Source organism: Callithrix jacchus, chromosome 8 (assembly GCF_049354715.1).
Source record: "Callithrix jacchus isolate 240 chromosome 8, calJac240_pri, whole genome shotgun sequence".
Classification (NCBI taxonomy): domain Eukaryota; kingdom Metazoa; phylum Chordata; class Mammalia; order Primates; family Cebidae; genus Callithrix; species Callithrix jacchus.
Window position 1 is genome coordinate 140,684,012 of NC_133509.1, and position 18,581 is coordinate 140,702,592.

At 43.4% G+C, this 18,581-nt stretch overlaps 1 gene segment (V, D, J or C); it reads right to left on the bottom strand.

Annotated features, from left to right (window-relative positions):
• LOC103791027 (immunoglobulin gamma-1 heavy chain-like) overlaps nt 1-18,276 on the bottom strand; it is a 211,862-nt gene extending 193,586 nt beyond the window's left edge. The window contains 1 exon segment of the C gene segment in view: nt 18,151-18,276. Coding sequence covers nt 18,151-18,196 — 46 coding nt within the window.
• Nucleotides 18,277-18,581: the final 305 nt, after the last annotated feature.

An 18,581-nucleotide genomic window follows, 5' to 3' on the forward strand; every position in this document is an offset into this window, starting at 1 on the left:
AAGGCCATGTGAGAAGTGCCTTGTGAGGTCTGCAGGAGTCCGTACCTCTCGTGACAAATGCACTGAGGACTGGGATTGCAGGTGTCAAGTGTGAGGTCCCTGAGACAACTCCAGGGCCGTGTGAGACGTGCCTTGTGAGGTCTGCAGGAGTCTGTACCTCTCGTGACAACTGTGTGTGTTTTTGCTGTATTTGGTGTTCACTTAAATTATAGAAATAATCAGAGTTCACACATGGGAAGATCGAGGAGTTTATAATGTTTCCAATGTCATTATTTTTATTGCTCATTCTCAGCCAATATATTCACTTTTTTACTACTGATTTATTTAAGTACAATTAACTAATAATAAACCCAAATTTGTGCTACAGTTTGGAAATGTTGAACTAGGTGTGCAGTCTTTTAATCAGGACGTCAAGAAGGTGTGAAATATTCAATTAACCCTTTACAATTTCTCTCAATTTTCTGTAATTTTCACTGTCACTCCAGTACTCCTGCCACTCTATTCTCACACAAATTCAAATTTTCTCCATGTTACTTCAGAATAGTTGCATTATCTATAATCAGACACATGGAGTTGTGTGATACGTGGAATACTTATAATTCTTTAGCCTCTTCTCTTGGCACACGTACTGAGAATACAGTCATGTGATTCTGTGACACAGGCATGCCTTGATTGCGTTGTGTCCCACTACATGAATATATCTGAAACTGTTCAATCATTCGTCTATAATTAATATTTGATTTCTTCTCTCAGCAGCTGTCTTTTATATAGGAACAACTACTCCGTAAGGAAAAGTAAAAAAGTGAGAAAAATACAACCATATTCTACCTCACGGACATTAAAGCTGATCACCTTCCAATAAAGGAAATAAAGCATCTACATGTCAGAGTTAATGTCACAGGGAAATGAGAAAACAGCAGTCTGAGGTGACAGGGGCCACCAGGGAGAATCAGGACCCACATGTGATTGCAGGTGGGGTTGTTGCTACGGGATGGCATTTCTGGTAGGAAAAGATGAAGCTGGAAATATTTAATAAGTTGCTTCAGGAGTTTTAAAATTATACTTTAAGTTCTGGGGCACATGTGCAGAATGTGCAGGATTGTTACGTAGGTATACACGTGCCATGGTGGCTTGCTGCGTCCCTTCCCCATCATCTACATTAGGTATTTCTCCTAATGTTAGCCCTCCCCAATCACCTCACCCCCTGCTATCCCTCCCCTAGGATCCCCACCTCCTGACAGGCCCCAGTGTGTGATGTTTCCCTCCTTGTGTCCATGTGTTCTCATTGTTCCACACCCACTTATGAGTGAGGACATGCCGTGTTTGGTTTCTTGTTCTTGTGTCAGTTTGCTGAGAATGATGGTTTCCAGCCTCATCCATGTCCCTGCAAAGGACATGAACACATCCTTTTTTATGGCTTCATAGTATTCTATGGTGTATATGTGCCACATTTTCTTCATCCAGTCTATCATTGATGGGCATTTGGGTTGGTTCCAAGTCTTTACTATTGTAAACAGTGCCACAATAAACATATGTGTGCATGTGTCTTTGTAACTGAATGTTTTATAATCCTTTGGGTATGCACCCTGTAATGGGATTGCTGGGTGCAATGGTATTTCTATTTCTAGATTCTTGAGGAATCACCACACTTTCTTCCACAATGGTTGAACCAATTTATACTCCCACCAACAGTGTAAAAGCGTTCCTGTTTCTCCACATCCCCTTCAGCATCTGTTGTCTCTAGATTTTTCAACGATCACCATTCTAATAGGTGTGAGATGGTATCTCAATGTGGTTTTGATTTGCGTTTCTCTAATGATTAGTGATGATGAGCTTCTCTTTATATGTTTGTTGGCTGCATAAATGTCTTCTTTTGAGAAGTGCCTGTTCATAACATTTTCCCACTTTTCAATAGGGCTGTTTGTTTTCTTCTAGTTCTTTATAGATTCTGGATATTAGTCCTTTGTCAGATGGGTAGACTGCAGAAATGTTTTCTTATTCTATTGGTTGCTGGTTCACTCTAATAATAGTTTCTTTTGCTGTGCAGAAGCTGTTTAGTTTAATTATATTCAATTTATCTATTCTGGCTTTTGTGGCCATTGCTTTTGGTGTTTTAGTAATGAAGTCCTTGCCTATGCCTCTGTCCTGAACGGTATTAACTAGGTTTTCTTCTAAGCTTTTCATGGTGTTGGGCCTTGTGTTGAAATCTTTACTCCATCTGGAGTTAATTTCTGTATGAGGTGTAAGGAAGGGGTCCAGTTTCTGCTCTGTGCACATTGCTAGCCAGTTTCCCCAACACCATTTATTAAATTGGGAATACTTTCACCATTGCTTGTTTTTGTCAGGTTTGTCAAAGATCAGATGGTTGCAGATGTGTGGCATTTCCTCTGAGGCCTCTGTTCTGGTCCATTGGTCTCTATCTCTGCATTGGTACCAGTATCATGCTGTTTTGATTGCTGTACCTTTGTAGTATAGTTTGAAGTCAGACAGTGTGATGCCTCCAGCTTTGTTCTTTTTTGCTTAGAATTGTCTTGGCAATGCAGTCTCTCTTTTGGTTTCATATGAAGTGTAAGGTGTTTTTTTCCAGTTCTGTGAAGAAGGTCATTGGTAGCTTGATGGGGATAGCATTGAATCTATAAATTACTTTGAGCAGTATGGCCATTTTCACACTATTGATTCTTCCTAACCATGAGCGTGGAATGTTTTTCTATCTGTTTGTGTCCTCTCTTATTTCCTCCTGCAGTGGTTTGCAGTTCTCCTTAAGAAGGTCCTTCACATCCCTTGTTAGTTGTATTCCTGGGTATTTCATTCTCTTTGTTGCAAATGTGAATGGGAGTTCACTCATGACTTGACTCTCTGTTTGTCTGTTATTGGTGTATAGGAATGCTTGTGATTTTTGCACATTGATTTTTTATCCTGAGACTTTGCTGAAGTTGGATATTAGCTTCAGGAGATTTTGGGCTGAGATGATAGGGTCTTCTAAATATACAATCATGTCATCTGCAAATAGAGACAATTTGACTTTCTCGTTTCCTAATTGAATACAAGAGAAAGAATCCTTTATTTCTTTCTCTTGCCTGATTGCCCTGGCTGGAGCTTCCAATACTATGTTAAATAGGTGTGGTGAGAGAGGGCATCCTTGTCTTGTGCCAGTTTTCAAAGGGAATGCTTTGGGTTTTTGCCCATTCATTATGATATTTGCTGTGGGCTTGTCATAAATAGCACTTATTATTTTGAGTTATGTTCCATGTATACCTAGTTTATTGGGAGTCTTTAGCATACAGGGCTGTTGAATTTTGTCGAAGGCCTTCTCTGCCTCTATTGAGACAACCATGTGGGTTTTGTCTTTGGTTCTGTTTATGTGATGGATTACTTTTATGGATTTGCATGTGTTGAACCAGCCGTGCATCCCAGGAATGAAGCTGACTTGACCGTGATGGACAGGCTTTTTGATGTGCTGTTGAATTTGATTTGCCAGTATTTTACCGAGGATTTTCACATCAATGTTCATCACGGACATTGACCAGAAATTTTTTTTTTTAGTTGTGTCTCTGCCACGTTTTCATATCCGAATGATGTTGGACTCATAAAATGCGTTAGGAAAGATTCCTTTTTTTGTATTGTTTGGAATAGTTTCAGAAGGTACATCTCCTCTTTGTACCTCTGGTAGAATTCTTTTGTGAACGTATTTGGTTAACTATCAAGGGATGTGAAGGGCCTCTTGAAGGAGAACTGCAAACCACTGCTCACGGAGATAAGAGAGGACACAAACAGCTGGGAGAAAACATTTCACGCTCATGGTTAGGAAGAACCAATTTCACAAAAATGGCCATACTGCGCAAAGTAATTTGTAGATTCAATGCTATACCCACCAATCTACTGTTGACTTTGTTCACAGAATTGGAAAAAACAACTTTAAATTTTATATAGAACCAGAAAAGAGCCCACATGGCCAAGACAATCCTAAGCCTATGTAAAAAGCTGGAGGCATCACAGAACCTGACTTCAAACTGTGCCACACAGCTACAGTAATCAAAACAGATGGCATTGGAACCAAAACAGATATATATATATATACACCAATGAAACAGAACAGAGGCCTCAGAAATAACACCACACATCTACAACCATCTGTTCCTTGACGAAGCTGACAGAAACAAGCAATGGGAAACAGCTTCCCTATTTAATAAACGGTGTTGGGAAAACTGACTAGCCATATGCAGCAAACGCAAACTGGATCCCTTCCTCACACCTTATATAAAAATAACTCTAGATGGATTAAAGATTTAAGCATAAGACTTAACACCACAAAAATCCTAGAAGAAAACCTTGGTAATACCATTCAGGACATAGGCGTAGGCAAAGACTTTATGACTAAAACACCAAAAGCAATGGCAACAAAAGCTTAAATAGACAAGTGGGATCTAATTAAACTAAGGAGCTTCTACAGAGTAAAAGAAACTCTCATTAGAGTCAATGGCAACCAACAGAAGGGAAAACATTGTGCAATATGCCCAACTGACCAAGATCTAATATCCAGAAGGTGCAAAGAATTTAAACAAATTCATAAGAAAACCACACACAACTCCATCAAAAAGTGGGCAGAGGATATGAACAGATACTTCTCAAAAGGAGACATTTATGCGGCCAACGAACATATGAAAAAAAAAGCTCATCATCACTGGTCATCAGAGAAATGCAAATTAAAGCCACATCGAGATACCATCTCATGCTAGTTAGAATGGTGATCATTAAAAAATCAGAAGACAACAAATACTGGAGAGAATGTGGAGAAAAAGGAATGCTTTCACAGTGTTGGCGGGAGTGTAAATTAGTTTGACCACTGTGGAAGACAGCGTGGCGCATCCTCAAGGATCTAGAAATAGAAATACCATTTAACCCAGCAATCCCATTACCGGGTATATGTCAAAAAGATTATAAATCATTCTATTATAAAGACATATGCACACCTATGTTTATTGTGGCACTGTTCACAATAGCAAAGACTTGGAACCAACCCACATGCCCATCAATGATAGACTGGATAAAGAAAATGTGGCACATATACACCATGGAATACTATGCAGCCATAAAAAGGATGAATTCTTGTCCTTTGCAGGGATATGGGTAAAGCTGGAAACCCTCATTCTCAGCAAACTGACACAAAAACAGAAAACCAAACACTGCGTGTTCTCACTCATAAGTGGGTGTAGAATAATAAAAACACATGGACACAGGGAAGGGAACATCACACACCGGGGTCTGTTGGGGAGTGGGTACTAGGGGAGGGATAGAAGCGGGTGGGAGATAGGGGAGGGATAGCGTTAGGAGAAATACCTAATGTAGATGACAGGGTGATGAATGCAGGAAATCACCATGGTACGTGTGCCCCTATGTAACACACCGTGGCACGTGCGCCCCTGTGTAACACACCATGGTACGTGTGCCCCATTGTAACACACCATGGCACGTGCGCCCCATTGTAACACACCGTGGTACGTGCGCCCCTATGTAACACACCATGGTACGTGTGCCCCATTGTAACACACCGTGGTACGTGTGCCCCTATGTAACACACCGTGGTACGTGCGCCCCATTGTAACACACCATGGCACGTGCGCCCCATTGTAACACACCGTGGTACGTGCGCCCCTATGTAACACACCGTGGCACGTGTGCCCCTGTGTAACACACCATGGCACGTGCGCCCCATTGTAACACACCGTGGTACGTGTGCCCCTATGTAACACACCTGCACAGTCTGCACATGCACCCCAGAACTTAAAGTATAATAAAAATTCCAGGAGACATTTTTATAGACATTATAAAGTACATACATATACACATATATATGTGTGTGAATATATAAATATATATGTGTGTGTATATTTATAAGTATATATCTACACACACATCCAAATTCTACCAAATACTTTAATATGTATATATATAAAATATTAGGCATGATATTAATTCTATCAAATAATATATAAAGTTATATTTCTATACTAGACATATGTGATAGTATTTGGTAGAATTGTCTATCTATCTATCTATCTATCTATCTATCTATCTATCTATCTATCCATCCATCCATCCATCTATCTGTCTCTCCATCTCACACTTGTCCTAGCCCTCTCATATAATGAATATTGAGATGTTTTACAGATTAACTGGAAAACTACCACACTGGTGCCATTTATTCTTCTGGTACTTCACTAATAACGTACTAATTGATCAGTTCTCACCTAGAGATTCTGATATGCTTTGTCTCTGTGTGTTCACGCAAAGCTCATCATGAATTGTAAACCCCAAGTGTCAGGTGAGGGGTCTGGTGGGAGGTGATCAGATTGTGGGAGTGGTTTCCTCCAGGCTGTTCTCCTGATGGAGTTCTCAGGAGATCTGGTTGTTTGGTAAGTTTTTGGCTCTTTCTCCTCCTTCTCCTCTCTCTCTCTCTGTCCTGGTGCCTTGTGGAGAAGGGACTTGCTTCCCTTTGCCTTCCGCTAGATTGTAAGTTTCCTGAGGCTCCACAGCCAGACAGACTGTGAGTCAATTAAACCTCTTTCCTTCACAGTCTCAGGCGGAATCTTTACAGCAGTGTGAGGACGAACTAACATCGACCTTTTCCCATTAAATGTGATTTTAATTAAATAAACATTTTTACCATAAGATAAGGCAATCTTCTTGGTGACTAAATATGTGTGTTAATTTTGACCTGACAACCATCATATTAAAGATGGTGTCGTTCTCTGAAAAATAACCCAAGTTCAATGAGGTTAATGCAGAGTCACGTTTACTTCTGTTTTGTTTGGAACAAGAAAGTTAGGAGTAACATGACATAGTGGGTGGTCTCCGTAGGGTTGGGTGCTGTTAGGCAGAAGAAGACGGCCCTGGATTGTGGTCACACGCTCCCTGGCTGCTTCCTCTCTGCATCTGCTCCTCACTGGGGCTCTGCCTTGGGTGGGTTCTGAGCATCTCCTGCTGGACCTCTTCTGCCCACACAGCCCAGCTAAGGGCAGGCTGCAGGATCTGCTTCTGAGACGCCCAGTTCTATGTCTGGCTCCAGGCCAGGAGCTCTGCCAGTGCTGGGGGCTGCACCCTGGGTCTCTCCTGTGAGACCTCACCTGTGCACTGAGCATCCTCACAGCAAGGTGACAGCGTCAGCTTCACAGACATTACTGCAGGCAATTTTCAGCAAATGTAATTGTACTTTGGCTATATAATTCAGCAGTAATGTTCACTGGGTTGTAAGCTGTGAGTTACTCATATTCACACACATGTGTGTACACAGACCATGCATGTGTGTACACACACACACACGCACACACACACACACACACGCACTGCACAGGCATTCATTTACATTTCCCCCAAACTGGACACGGTCTGTATTATTCCTAAGAAGTTCAGAAAATTCTGAGGTATTAAGTATAAACTAAAAGATGACATTTTCTACAACCAAACTTACAAATAAATAAGATGAGAAAACAGGGTCAGAAAAATCAAGATTGAGTCATTACCTGCAGTCTCATGGTGGTAAGTTACGTAAAGAGACTGCGTTGAGATGGGCTACCAGGCGCTCCAGTGATAAACCCTGAAATTACAGCAGAGCGGCAATCTCTGGCAGTGGGAAAGACGGAGGTTCCCCCACATGGGGTGTTTCTCTGACTCCATGAAACTTCACTGGGCTTCTCTGCAGGCTCTGAGGTGTGCAGACCCTACCCCAGATTCTGCAGTCAGGGAAATCTGTGCTGTTTTCCGGGGGACACTAGAGATGGAGACAGTGAGGATAAGGGCCAGACGTGCTCTACTCAAGGTAGAGCACATGGAGAAAAGCCAGTGAGAGTAGAAAACGCATGTTCTCGATCCTTTGAACCATCACTATGAAAAGTTCAACTCTGCGCTAGGACATCTTGCGAAATTAAGAAATAATGCAATTGAAGTAAATGTGAAGATTGCAATTGTTTGCAGATCCACATTGCTCATATACTTTCTAATAAAACACAGTGAAAGCAGATGTTCACCATGAAAATCCACAAACAGTGTGCTGACCCTGGAATGCACCTCCCTGCCTCCTCCTACAGGCAGCAAAATGCACGTGGATCCGGTTCCCAGCAGCTGCTTTCTGACACCTGGGGCGTGGCGTGTGCTGAGGCCCGTGTCCTGTGGTCTATTCTAATGAAAGACTGACTCCTCAGTGATTTGCGAGCAGGGCCACTTCTGGGAGTCATGGGGTCCCCTGAGAAGTCGCACTGATTGCACGAAGCTCAGTTATATTTTGCACCTTCCTTGCACGGCACAGGGGCATAGAAACCTTCCACCCAATCCTCCCTCCCTCTCTCCTTCACTCAGGGACAGGCCTCCCTCATATGCCATCAGCTTCAAAGCCTCATTCCACCCCCTGTGCATTTTCTGTCAAAGGGATGAATGCACTTCTTACAAAAATTCAGGGAAACTTCATTCCGTCTTGGAGTTTTTAGCTTAGAAAATCAATAATAACACAAACGTTACCAGAAAGGGGTCCTAATTCCGGGCCAATCCAAAGAGTAAAATGAAAGCCAGTTTACAGTAAAGTAAGAGAATAAGGAATGGCTACTCCACAGGCAGCGCAGTGGCAGGGGATGCTGGCTGTGTATTTTTAAGGTTATTTCACGATTGGGATTCTAACCTGTCATTCCCAATGGCCAGCAGTATTGACCTTAGGCATCCTAGCCAGACCCCACCGTTACTCTCTCCCGGAGCCCACAGCACAATGGAGTGTCCATCCTCAGCTCTCCTCAAAGTCACAGGTGAGAGTGAAAACTCTGTGACTTGTGAGAAAAGGCCAAGATCAGCTCTGCATCAATATCCCATTTGATAAAGCTAATATTCCCTTCATGGCTAATGTCCACTTCATTTCCCAAATACCTCCACGCACAGAAGACAACAGGAGCATCCAGGCAATGGTGAGTGAGAAAGTCCCTCAGCCTGCCCAGGTCCTGCAGACCTGAGCCCTGGGATTGTGACTACAGAAAACACATCCTCCGTGTTCAGGGAAGAGAAGAAGAAAGGGAACTGTGAGAATCAAGGCTCATATAACAAAATTGATTAGCAGAAAGAGGATTAACTGCATCAGTCTAGTCAGATGTGCACAGTTTTACAAGACAAGAGGAGACAGCTGTGAAAACGTTTGTTTGTAAGTCCTGACCCTGGGTGAGCCTCTCACTTGGCTCCTGTCAGAAAACAAAGCCTGTTCTTTTTTTCCCTCTTTCTCACTGTTCTCCGGGATTCATCGTCTTTGTTTTTTGTTTCGTGTTTTGGGAAGGGGGCCGTGTCACAGGTTACTATAGAAACTATTCCTGAACCAGATGGGGACGAAGCCGTTTTCCTCAGGGAGGCTGTTTGACTTGAGGGTTCATGCGGCAAAGCCTGTTCTAATCAGAGATTCCCATGGAGGTCTCTGTCCCGAGTCTACCTGGAAAACACTCCCCATGTTTCCGTGGGATTCCTCAGGACTCATCCTGCTGACCACGAAAGGATTATTTCTACCCTCAACGTGGCACTGTGGCTTCTGCAGAGGAGAGAATGTGTCCTCCTGTTACAAAAACAGAGAAAGAGAAAGGAAAAGAAGGTTCGCGTTTAGAGACATCAAAGGTTAGCACGGAATTGTGAACCTGGGGGGTTCCCTGGGGAAATGTGACAACGAGGCAGCCCCAGACCCTGACATGAAGCCAGCCCTCAGCAGCACCTGCACCTGCCCCGAGACAGCCCCGTGCACAGCGCCCGGGCGCCCCCTGGTGGTGGCGGGGACCCCTGCAGGAGGTTTGTGTCCGGGCTCACACTGACTGCCCCTCACTGTGTCTCTCGCACAGTAATACACGGCCGTGTCCTCGGCTCTCAGGCTGTTCATCTGCAGATACAGCGAGTTCTTGGCGTTGTCTCTGAAGAGCAGATATAGCGGGTCATTGACGTAGTCTGTGGAGATGGTGAATCGGCCCTTCACGGAGTCTGCGTAGTATGTGGTTCTACCACCAGTACTGATAACTGAGACCCACTCCAGCCCCTTCCCTGGAGCCTGGCGGACCCAGCTCATCCAGTAGCTGCTGAAGGTGAATCCAGAGGCTGCACAGGAGAGTCTCAGGGACCCCCCCGGGCTGAACCAAGCCTCCCCCAGACTCCACCAGCTGCACCTCACACTGGACACCTGCAAACACAGAGACATCCTGGTCAGAAACTGCCACCCACATCCACTGTTTCCCTCACTCATGTCCACACACACTCAGTCTCCCTAGTTTTCCATGAATCACCTTCTAAAATAGCAACAAGGAAAACCCAGCTCAGTCCCCACTCCATGCTGAGTCCTCTGTGTTCAGTGCTGAGCAGCAGGTGGAAATGCCTTGGAACCCCAGGGCTAAGGTTCCTCTCTCAGAGCTGCAGGGTCAGGGCTGGGCTGGTTTTCATCAGTACAGGGAGGCCCTATTTGCATGTGTCCTACTATATAGCAAGCTCTAGGGTGGGACGCTTGAGGGGGGGCTGTGCCAAGCGAAGATGACGGTGCCCTGCAGGAGTTTGCTGACAATGGTGGTATTTGGAACATGTGCATTATTTAGGAAATGGTGCTGTGACACACACTTTGCCCTGATAACCATGTTTAAACATTTCTGTAAATTGTGATATGTAGGAGTTAATATCTTCTCCATTACAGATGTGGAAGTGAACCCACACATGGAGGGGGCTCTGTATGCATCTAGGAGCTCATGTCTGGGATGAGTGGACCCTGGTATCCTGCCCTGTGCTCCTCATCACTGGCTCTGCCTGCTCCCTGAACCAGCTCCAGGACAAAGCTGGGTGTTTCTAGTGTGGTTTTCAAAGTGGACTTGCAGATTTTTTTAGTAACACTCAGAGTAATAAAATAATGCAAATGTTATTAAGCTGTTTAATAGAAAAATAAATCATGGTAAATGTGTCTAACTGGAATACCACCCATCATTTGTGATAAATGAATGCCTTATAGACAGAACAACGAGGTAAAATATCTAAGTATTTATGTTGAGTAAAATAAGGCAAATAAGTAAGAATATATACTACATTGTCTCACATTTATGAATACTAATAAGTAAAAAGGCATCTAAAGTAATATAATGAGAAAAATGGTTTCATTGTCCAGGCCCAGGACCCCACTGTTCTGTGCTGCCTCGGGACATGGCACCTTGCGTCCTTGTCTCCCCTGTTCCAGCCGTGGCTAGAAAATGTCAAGGTACAGCTCAGGACATTGCTTCCGAGGGGGTGGGCCCTAAGCCTTGGTTGCCTCCAGGTGGTGTTGAGCCTGCTGGTGCACATCAGGCAAGGAACCTCTTCCTAGATTTCAGACAATGTACAAAAATGCCTGGACATTCAGGCAGACCTCTGCTGCAGGCGCTGAGCCCTAATGAAGTGCCTCTACTGGGCCAGCATAGAAGGACATTGTGGTGTCGGGTCTATCACAGAGTTCCCACTGGGGTCCGGCCTAGTGGATCTGTGAGAAGAGGGCCACACTCCTTCAGATCCTGAAATGGTAGATCCACCAACGGCTTGCACGGTGTGCCTGGAAAAGCCATTGGAACTCAATGCCAGCCTATGAAAGCAGCCACGGGGACTGTACCCGGCAGAGCCGCAGGGCCCTGGAGACCACCTCTGGCATCAGGGTGTCCTGGAGGTGAGACATGGAGCTTCACAATTTAATGACTGCCCCGCTGGGCTCTGGACTTGCATGGGGCCCCTATCCCTTTCGTGATGGCCAGTATCTCCCATATGGATATTACATGTTTATAGGCAGAAGAAACTTACCTTGTCTCAGAGGAGACTTTAGATTGCAGATTTTTGTGTTAATGTTGGAATGAGTTAAGAACGCCCCACTGTTGAGAAGAGATAATTACATGTTACCGTGTGAGAAGGACTTGAGATTTGCGATGGCCGGGGTGGAATGATACGGTTTGACTCTGTATTTGCACCCAAATCTCATGTCAAATTTTAATCCCCAAGTGTTGTAGGAAAGGTCTGATGGGGACTGACTGGCTCACGGGGCCACTCTCCCCTTTGATGTTCTTGGGGTACAGTTCTTTGGAGAACCCCTGGTTTAAGAGTGTGGTGTACCTCCCCTTGCTCTTTCTCTCTGTCTCTCCTGCCAGCATGTGAAGAAGGTCCCTGCTTCCCCTTCACTTTCCACAATTATTCTAAGTTTCCTGATGCCTCCCAATAATGCTTCCTGTTCAGGCCGCAGAACTGTGAGTCAGTGAACCCATTTTTATTCATAAATTTCCCAGTCTCAGGTGGTTCTGTATAGCAGTTTGAGAACGAAGTGATACACAGGTTGGAGAAGTTCTGGAGATGAAATGCGCACTAATGTGAGGATGTGAATGAATATCATAGTATAAACTTACCTTTGGCCAGAAGAGTAGATCTTAGGTGTTCCTATCACACACACACAATAAATGAAAGGCATAAAACCACTCTCTGAGATGATAAGCATGCCAGTCACCTTGATCATGAGCATTTCCCACATACGTCAATACATCAGATGTTGTACATTAAATACATACAATATTATTACTCAGCTACAGCTCCATAAAGCTAAAACGGTGATGCACACTGATATTTCGACATATTTTATCAATAAGACTGTGAGAATATTAGCAGAAGAACTTGTACAAAGATATTTATAACACATTTGTTTAACATATTTATGATGGAAACATTTAAATTCCATCAACAGAAAAATAGATATACATATGGTCACTTATTAACTTAATGAACTGATTTATTTACTTAGGACACTGTCATTTATTAATGTAATGAACTGATTCAGATACGAAATACCTACATGTGCATGACTACACACATATGTACACATATGATTGCAAAAACCTGATAGATGCAATTCCGTGAATGAAGCTCACACGTAGCAAAAGTCGTCCTTCCAGAAAACAATCTGTGATATTTGATTCCATTTTTATGAAGTTCAGAACAAGAAAAATGGACATAGAGTGACAGAAATCAGAAGCTTTATTTGCATTTCTCTGATGATGAGTGATGCTAAACATTTATAAATATATTTACTGGCCACTTGTGTGTATTCTTTTGAGAAGTGTCTGTTTGTGTCACTTGCCCACGATTAGTCCATTTTCAAACTGCTGATGAAGACATACCTGAAACTGAGAAGAAAAAAAGAGTTTAATTGGACTCACAGTTCCACTTGGCTGGGGAGGCCTCAGAATCATGGCGGGAGTGAAAGGCGCCCCTTACATGTCGGTGACAAGAGAGAATGAGGAGGAAGCAAAAGCGGGAACCATTGATAAACCCACGAGATCTTGCCAGATTTACTCCCTATCACAAGAACAGCAAGGGAAAGACGGGACCCAGTGACTCAGTTGCCTCCCTCCAGGTTCCTTCCACAACACTTGGGAATTCTGGGAGATAAAATGCAAGTTTCAATCTCGGTGGGGAAACAGATAAATCAGCCAGTTTTTAATGAGCTTATTTGTTTTTTGCTTCTTAATGTGTTACGTTTCCAATAGATTCTGGATGTGATGTCAGGACTTTGGTGGATGCAATGTCTGTGAATATCATCTCACATTCTGTGTGTCGTCTGTGTCTGTGAATATCCTCTCACGGTCTGTGGGTTGTCTGTGTCTGTGAATATCCTCTCATATTCTGTGGGTTGTCTGTGTCTGTGAATATCCTCTCACCGTCTGTGGGTTGTCTGTGTCTGTGAATATCCTCTCACGGTCTGTGGGTTGTCTGTGTCTGTGAATATCCTCTCACGGTCTGTGGGTTGTCTGTGTCTGTGAATATCCTCTCACATTCTGTGGGTTGTCTGTGTCTGTGAATATCCTCTCACTGTCTGTGGGTTGTCTGTGTCTGTGAAAATCCTCTCACATTCTGTGGGTTGTCTGTGTCTGTGAATATCCTCTCACGGTCTGTGGGTTGTCTGGGTGTATGAATATCCTCTCACATTCTGTGGGTTGTCTGTGTCTGTGAATATCCTCTCACTGTCTGTGGGTTGTCTGTGTCTGTGAATATCCTCTCACTGTCTGTGGATTGTCTGTGTCTGTGAATATCCTCTCACGGTATGTGGGTTGTCTATGCCTGTGAATATCCTCTCACATTCTGTGTGTTATCTGTGTCTGTGAATATCCTCTCACATTCTGTGGGTTGTCTGTGTCTGTGAATATCCTCTCACATTCTGTGGGTTGTCTGTGTCTGTGAATATCCTCTCACGGTCTGTGGGTTGTCTGTGTCTGTGAATATCCTCTCACATTCTGTGGGTTGTCTGTGTCTGTGAATATCCTCTCACGGTCTGTGGGTTGTCTGTGTCTGTGAATATCCTCTCACATTCTGTGGGTTGTCTGTGTCTGTGAATATCCTCTCACATTCTGTGTGTTGTCTGTGTCTGTGAATATCCTCTCACAGTCTGTGGGTTGTCTGTGTCTGTGAATGTCCTCTCACATTCTGTGGGTTGTCTGTGTCTGTGAATGTCCTCTCACAGTCTGCGGGTTGTCTGTGTCTGTGAATATCCTCTCAGAGTCTGTGGGTTGTCTGTGTCTGTGAATATCCTCTCACAGTCTGTGGGATGTCTATGTCTGTGAATATCCTCTCACATTCTGTGGGTTGTCTGTGTCTGTGAATGTCCTCTCACATTCTGTGGGTTGTCTGTGTCTGTGAATATCCTCTCATGGTCTGTGGGTTGTCTGTGTCTGTGAATATCCTCTCACCGTCTGTGGGTTGTCTGTGTCTGTGAATGTCCTCTCAGTGTCTGCGGGTTGTCTGTGTCTGTGAATATCCTCTCACCGTCTGTGGGTTGTCTGTGTCTGTGAATATCCTCTCACCGTCTGTGGGTTGTCTGTGTCTGTGAATATCCTCTCACCGTCTGCGGGTTGTCTGTGTCTGTGAATGTCCTCTCACTGTCTGTGGGTTGTCTGTGTCTGTGAATATCCTCTCACCGTCTGTGGGTTGTCTGTGTCTGTGAATATCCTCTCACATTCTGTGGGTTGTCTGTGTCTGTGAATGTCCTCTCACATTCTGTGGGTTGTCTGTGTCTGTGAATGTCCTCTCACAGTCTGCAGGTTGTCTGTGTCTGTGAATATCCTCTCACAGTCTGTGGGTTGTCTGTGTCTGTGAATATCGTCTCACCGTCTGTGGGTTGTCTGATTGCTCTGCTGATATTTGTTTTTGTTTGTTTTGCTCAGCAGAAACTCCTTAGTTAATTAGGTCCCACTTGTCTATTATGGTTTTCTTTGCCATTGCTTTTGGATACTAAGCCAAAATATTTTTGTCAAAACTAGTGCTGAAAAGAGTATTTCCAGGTTACCTTCAGGAATTTTTATGGCTTGAGGTCTAACGCTTAAATCGTTCATCAATTTTGAGGTAATTTTCTACATGTTGAAAGTAGACGTCCAGCCTAAATCCTCATCACCCAGCTAGCCCGTTGTGCCAGCAGTATTTATTGAACAGGGAGTCCCTCCTTTCCTCATTGCTTGTTTCTGTCAGCCTTACCAAAGATGAGATGATTCTGGGTGTGCAGTCTCACCCCACTCAGAATCGCTGTCACTGAAAGGTCAGAAAACAGCAGGTGCTGGTGAGGCTGTGGAGAATAGAGAACACTTACACACTGTTGATGGGAGTATGAATTAGTCCCACTTTGGAAAGCAGAGTGGAGAGTTCTCAAAGAACGTAAGACAGAGATATCATTTTACACAGCGATTTCACTCCTGGGTATACACTAAAAAGTAAGTAAATAATTCTTTATTTGTGCACACACTTGTCAGAAACGCTCAAACTATACATTGAAAATCTATGCAATTTATGTTAATTTTATCTCCTAAAAATAGAAAATAGACAATTATATAAAAATATCTTATATTGAAAATGTGTATGAAAATTCAAATACAAAATGTAAATGTGATTACTACAATAATTATTAAAATACATTCAGCTATACTAGAATAAAGTCCTAGAAACAAGAAAGATAAAGGTGACATATTAAAATGAAAAATTAATAAACACAAATCTCATAGCTAATTTAAACACGGCTAAAATATGTGCAATATTTTATATTATTAGTTATACAAACTTAGTAAACTATTTGTATAACATTTTAACCTGTTTTATCAGGATAATTTACTAAGATTTTGTGTAAAATCATAGGTGGGGACAGACCACAGGAAAGTAACAATATTTACAAGCACATGTATTAATTATTAATATATTCTCAATGTTGGCCCAGCTATTACACCTGAAATTTGTAATTATATCATGGATTTGTTTGGAAAAACTAATTTTAAAGGATGACTCAGGGGGATAATCTCCAATATGGAGACATTATTATCTCATCTATAAAGATATGGAAAATCCATAATACATGTAAAATCTTGATAAGAAACTGTGTCTCCTGGAAAGGAGTTTATCCTATCTGACTGTAACACATTCACTGTTAGAATGATCACCTTCATGATGTTTTGGCAAATTAAAGCAGAGGGTGGTGAACTGAAGTGTGATGTTGCCTCTTTGGTACAACAGTGGGGTAGGACAATGAGGAGCCCTGTGATCCCGAGGAAATGGCCTGATCCAAGGACAGGGAGGCTCCAGGTCCTGTGGACACACCCGGAGCACCTCCTTCTGCCCGGCCCGCAGCCCCTCCCAGGAGCCTCCAGGAGACAGGGGTGTGGCTGGGCCCTCAAGACGATCCAATGAGATGTGGAAGTGAAGAAAAAGATAATGATCTGAAATAAATTTTAAATTAAAATAAAAATTTTCATTTTAAATTCACAAATTATGACTTTATAATCACAAGCTAAGAAGCAATGTTCTCATTTGCAAATATAATATGGAATAACTAAGATAATTATCTCTCATCACCTCAAATTCTTATTATTTAGTATGACAACAACATTTAAAATGTACTCTTACCTCTTTTCAAATGACCAATATAGTACTTTTAAATGAACAAACAGAAATAAACTCATGTAAATAATGAAAAGTAATCGAAATCCATTGTGAGTTACTTTAATAATTCATATTTTGTTCATCATTAAGTTAGATGTTTAGGATATATTTTCAGAATTATTTTATTGTAATGTTTAATATGAAGGTCTACACATATGTGCATAGGTCTGTGTACTTATACTTACTTCCCTCTTTCTTTCTTTCTTCCTTTCTTTTTGGATGGAGTCTCACTCTGTCACCTAGGCTTGACTGCGGTGGCATGATCAGAGCTCACTGCAACCTCCACCTCCTGGTTCAAGGAATTCTCCTGCCTCAGTTTCCTGAGTAGCTGGAGTTACAAGCGTGAGCCACCAGGCCCGGCCCATACATCTTCCTATGCGTAGAAATTTCAGTACCTGTAGCTATGTGGTAGCTGATGTCAACGAATGTTCATATAACCCTGGAATGATCAGTGCAAATAATTAGGAATGTTTCTTCCTCGAAATTATAGGTTTAAAAAAATTTGTATATACGTAATTTTAATAATTAGTAAAATTTAAATACTAACGTTAACAAACTTATACCAAATATAAGTCATAAAATATCACAACCCGAAATGCTCCAGAATTCCGCAAATATAAAGCGGACTTTTCCGGCTGAAGAGGAAGGAAACCTCCCCCTGCACCTGCTCCCGGGGCCTGTCCCGTCCTCGGTGTGTCCCGCGCGCCCCCTGGTGTCCCCGCGCGCCCCTGCAGGAGGTTTGTGTCCGGGCTCACACTGGCCTCCCCTCACTGTGTGTCTAGTACAGTAATACACGGCCGTGTCCTCGGTTTTCAGGCCGCTCATTTGCAGATACAGCGAGTTCTTTGAATCATCTCTTGAGATGGTGAATCGGCCTTTCACAGACGCGGCGTATTCTGCTGTCCCACCATTGGCTTTGTTTCTAATAAAACCCACCCACTCCAGCCCCTTCCCCGGAGCCTGGCGGACCCAGTGCATGTAGTAGTCACTGAAGGTGAATCCAGAGGCCGCACAGGAGAGTCTCAGGGACCCCCCGGGCTGAACCAAGCCTCCCCCAGACTCCACCAGCTGCACCTCACACTGGACACCTGCAAACACAGAGACACCCTTGTCATTAACTGCCACCCACATCCACTGTTCCCCTCACTCAGGTCCACACACACTCAGTGTCTCTAGTTCTCCATGAATCACCTTTCAAAACAGTCACAAGGAAAACCCAGCTCAGCACAGACTCCATGGTCGGTGCTCTGTGTTCAGTGCTGATCACCAAGTGGAAACTCCTGGGAACTCCAGGCCCGGGGCTCCTCTCCCAGAGCTGCAGGGTCAGGGCTGGGCTGGTCTTTATCAGCAGAGGGAGGGCCGTATTTGCATGTCTCCTGCTATATAGCAAGCTCTGGGGGGAGATGCGGGAGGAGAGGACGGAGCCCAGAGAAGGCTGTGCCTTGCAGGCGTTTGGTGACAATGATGGTATTTGGAAATTATACTGTCTGATTATAAAACTATTCTGTGATAAACACTTTGAACTGAGCGCCCCATTTCAGTTTTGCATATTCATGTATATGACGTTTCCTGGGAGTCAGTGTTTCTCCACACAGATGTGGAAGGACACACACATGGGAAAG